The sequence below is a fragment of the Cajanus cajan genome, chromosome 3 (assembly GCF_000230855.2).
Source record: "Cajanus cajan strain Asha chromosome 3, NIPB_CcT2T_4, whole genome shotgun sequence".
Lineage (NCBI taxonomy): Eukaryota > Viridiplantae > Streptophyta > Magnoliopsida > Fabales > Fabaceae > Cajanus > Cajanus cajan.
The window spans coordinates 10,162,958-10,167,727 of NC_138519.1; the positions used below are offsets into that span (position 1 = coordinate 10,162,958).

At 36.5% G+C, this 4,770-nt stretch overlaps 1 protein-coding gene across 1 annotated transcript; it reads right to left on the bottom strand.

The window, feature by feature from the left end:
• Positions 1 to 616: 616 nt before the first annotated feature.
• Positions 617 to 4,325, bottom strand: LOC109818843 (receptor-like protein 6). Its single transcript, XM_029268929.2, has 2 exons — positions 4,177 to 4,325; positions 617 to 3,944 (listed from the first exon to the last, which is right to left on the bottom strand). The coding sequence occupies exons 1-2, from the start codon at positions 4,239 to 4,241 to the stop codon at positions 644 to 646; spliced, it is 3,366 nt and encodes a 1,121-aa protein (XP_029124762.1). The 5' UTR covers positions 4,242 to 4,325; the 3' UTR covers positions 617 to 643.
• Positions 4,326 to 4,770: the final 445 nt, after the last annotated feature.

Here is a 4,770-nt window from a genome sequence, read left to right on the forward strand (position 1 = left end):
AAACTAGAAAGATATTTTTAAATTATTTTCAAATACAAAGATCTGATTAAATCTAATTTAAATTTTAGTCTGATGTTTATTATATACTATATAATTAAAATCTATAATATGTAATATGTATAAAAATATTATATTTGAATATATAAATTATATTTAATAATAATATATATAAATATTTTTAAAAATATAAATTATATTTTAGATTTATAATAAATAATTTATATTATAAAAAAAATAAATTTTCTTTTAATACCCTCTTGCATAATATAAAGGTTATCTTTAATATATAGTATTGACTATAGGACAAACAAATTAATTTTTTTTAACCCAATTGTGCAACATAAACCTTGAAGTGATTCAGTTATTAAATTGGTTTGGTATCCCAGCTGTTCGGGGAAAATCCTGAATGAGCATTGGCTTTATTCTGTAAGTTTCTTTTTCTTTTTTCTTAATACCTATTGCCACAAAAACCACCTTCTGAAAAACCAGAGAAGACATTATTGCTTTCTGCCTTTCTCATTGTTTGCTTGCCACTCTCGGATACTTTTATTTGTGTATTATGTACAAGTACAACATATACATGTATGCTTTCGAAGGAAATAATGAAGACAAGCAATAAAAAATCAGAAACAGAAACCAATGATCATGTTGTATTACACTGAGGGGAATATGATTTAGATGAATGAGAAGAATCTGAAGCTGATGATGAGGGGTAACATGTGCAACTGGGGTCATGAATGACCTTCTTCATAGTGATATCAAGTTTGGAACAAAAAACACAATACCTTCCTCTGAAACTTAGGTAATCCCAATTATCTTCTTCTTTGCTAGAATCATCGTCCTTCTCTTCTGCATCATCATCATCATCAACATCATCCTCAATGGGGGTGTAAACTAACCCGAACAGTGGAAAAACTAGCACAAGCAATTGGTCAATGCTATGATTGCTCCATTTCCTTCCTCTCTCCCAAATCATCATTGTTGGAACTATGACTCCGGCTCCAACCCCAAAACCGATTCCGGTGCACATATACTGCCAATCAAACTTCATGGTTGATTCTGTAGTTGCAGGACTGATATTGGCGGTGCATTTAGTCAAAGGAGGGCCACACAATCCTTTGTTACCAATGAAGGAAGTTTCTAAAAATGATTGAATTTGGGTACCTGTGGGGATTTTCCCAGACAGATGATTAAAGGAAAGGTTCAGAAATGATAGGAAGGATAAAGTTGCAAGTTCTGCGGGAATGTTTCCTTCCAGTGAGTTATTTGACAGGTCTAAGGACTCAAGATCCTTCAAATTTCCTATTGATGATGGAATTTGGCCAGAAAAAGAATTTTTTGACAAGTTCAGTATATAGAGTGCTTTAAAGTCAAATAGCTCTTCTGGTATTTCCCCTTCGAAATGGTTGGATGAGAAGTCGACCGAAGTGAAGACAGTTAGAATCTTAACCAGATTCATCCGTTGACCTTTAATTGTAACTGTCACTGAATCCTGATAATATATTTGGTCGCCGAAACGAAGAAACTGATATTGGATGTGATTTACCTTGGATTCAGCTTGGTTTTCATCAGACGTCATTGCCTCCCACGTTGTGAAGCACTTTGCAGGTAGCTTGCCACTGAAATTGTTAATGGCTAGATCCACTATTTGAAGCATGTGCCAAGTGCCATTGGTCTTTGGACATCCAATGTGACCATAAAATTTATTTTTTCGCAAGACCAAGACCCGGAGTGTGGATATGTTCTTCAGCAAGCATGGAAAGGCATCCATAATATTGTTATTTCCGAGGTCTAACACTTCTAATGTTGTGCAATTAGAAAGAGATTTTGGAATCTTTCCATCCAATTTGTTGTGATGGAGATTCAGAGTCCTTAGTGCACAGGCAACTGAAAACATATCTGGGATAGGGCCTGTGAGGTTGTTCTTTCTCAGGTTCAATACCCCAAGTGTCTGACCCATTGTCATTAAACATGAGGGAATTGTTCCAGAAATGTTATTATGGGAAAGATCAAGCACTTGAAGATATGAAGCATTGCAGAGGGAATCGGGGATGCTGCCACTCAAATTATTATTTGAAAGAGAGAAAAAAATAGTGAAAGACAAGTATTTACCAATATCTTGTGGGATAAAAGAATTAAATTTGTTTCCTGAGTAATCCAAATACGTAGCATATTTAGGAAAAACAGGTACCGGCCCCTGAAGTTTATTGAAATGAAGGTCAAGGACATACAAGTTGGAAGAAAGGTTCTGCAAAGGTCCTTCCAAATGAGTCAACAAATTATGGGAAATATTGAGGTTGACAAGATTCTGTAGTTTCCAAATCCAGTTGGGCACTATTCCTTGAATATGGTTATCTGAAAGATCTAGAGTTGCTAATCTGGAATGGTTTCTCAAGAAGGCAGGGAAAGTTTTCAAGTTGCAGGATGCCAATTTTAGAGTACTAATGCTGGGAAAGGATGATCGGTCAAGATTTGTAACATTCACATCGGCTGATAGGTTGTTATATGAAAGGTCTAGTGTAGTTAAATTTTTGAGCCCCAAAAGCTTATTTAGATGCATTGACCCATTGAACTTGTTTGAAGAAAGTTGAAGGATAGAGAGTGTACTGAGCTGGAAGATAGATGTTGGAAAAGGTCCTGATAGATTGTTGCTACTTAAATCAAGGATGTTTAATTTAGAAGAAGAGACATTTTTGAATTCACCTAGTTGACCAAACTGATTGTGGGAAAGCAGAATCCTTTGCAGTTGTGGGAGTGTAAAAAGGGATGCAGGAATTATCCCATTGATCGAGTTATAACCCAAGTCAATGCTGACAAGGTTGTTCAGTCCTTCAAAGTGAGAAGATGGTGGAATTGCGCCACTCAAACCATTATTAGAAAGGTCTAAGTAGGTAAGCTTTTTGGCCATTTCAAATGATGGCATTTGACCAGTGATGTTGTTATATGACAAGTCCAGGTAACTGAGCTCTGTGAGGTTTGATAGTGAACTGGGAAGTGTTCCGTTAAATCGACAATAAGAAAAATCCAATTCAGATAAGTTCCTCATGTTACGGATAGAGTGTGGAAATTCTCCAGAGAAGCTTGTGTTGCTTACTCTTAAGGTCCGAAGAGATCCACCCGGTGGGAAGTCTGGAAAGAAACCATGGAGATTGTTGTTGAGTGATATGTCAATAACTGACAATGTTCCAATGCTGAAGATATCCTGTGGAAATGTTCCAGTCAAGCCACAATAAACAAGACTTAAAATGGTGAGATTTTTCAAATGGGCAAATGTTTCTGGCACTGGGGATGATAAATTATTCTGATCAAGAACAATGACCGATAGATTCCCAAGTCCTGTCAGGGAAGGATCAAGGGGTCCTGAAAGATTGCAATGAGACATGCTAAGTTCTTGCAGGTCATGCAGCAACAACAAAGCGTTGCACCATTCATGTCCTGGAACTGTTACACTTACACCATCTAGATAGAGTTGCCTAACACTAGTAAGATTTTGGACAAGCTTTGGTAGATTTGGGTTCTCAAGCTTCAGCTCTTGCCCAGTTAAAAAGGAAAGAGAAGAGATATCAAGAGTAATCAACCTTGTTAGCTGAGAAATCTCAATGGGAATCTGACCCACAAAGCCAGCATATGACAAATTCAGATAAGTCAACTTCTCCAACTTGTTAAATCCAGATGGAATGACAGAACTGAAATTATTAGCAGCCAAATTCAATTTCTGGAGATGTTGAAGACTGAAAACAACACTTGAATCATCAAATCCACCACTGATCAATTCTCCACTCAGGTCAAGGCCAATGACATGTCCCTCATTGTTGCAGGTTACACCACTCCAATCACAACAATCAATGCTTTGGCTCCACAACTTCAGTTTGGTGGAATCTTCAGGATTGAATGTGAGGTTGTTCTTCAGTTGAAGCAGCAACGATTGTTGATCCTCGAGACATCTGCCAGTGGTGACAGAGAAGTAGGTACTGAGATATAACAAGTATAAGAGAAAGAAAGAAAACAAGGAAACTAATGTTAGTCTCATTGGTGTCTACTCTGAGTGACAACGGCACAACACAACACTGAAGAAGTGAAGGAACAAATGTTGGTCTCATAAGGTTTAAGACCCATGAACAAGACCCTTATGCATTATGCCCCATGTTCTCCACTCTTTATCTTTCTTAAACTCACCTAAATTTGGCAAGGAAGGGTAGCCAAAGTTGTAGAAGTTGTGTTGAAGAAGTGTGGATTAGCATGGGATATTTTGAAAATAGATTGGTCAGAACACCAACTTAGAGATATTGCACCTTTCAAAGTAAACCGTGTCATAAGTCAAACTTGATTTGTATAATGCTATATTGCCAAAACAGAAGAAAAATAAGGCTGCGTTAGTTGTGGACCAAGCTTATTTTTATTGCATTCTACGCGTTTATATGTCGGCCCTTCTAATCACGTATTGACTTTTTGGGTAGCTTCTTAGATGGGACTCTGCAAATTTGGATTATTCAAAGCAACGACTCTTCTACATAGAATACTGATGAATTTTTTGTACTTTTCACCATGATAATGATGATTTCCATTCAGAGAATGGTCATGGCCTAAATGTTTGGTATCATTTCATTCATTATGCATAATTCTAACGTTGAGTGTCATCTAAAAAACAAAAAAGTCTTACCGTTGAGGTTGTTTTTCATCAACGGAAAATCTTCATTTTCAATTATTGTTTCTAATGATGACATTTTGATTCATTTTGTTTCTTAAAAAAATTCACTCCTATATAACTAT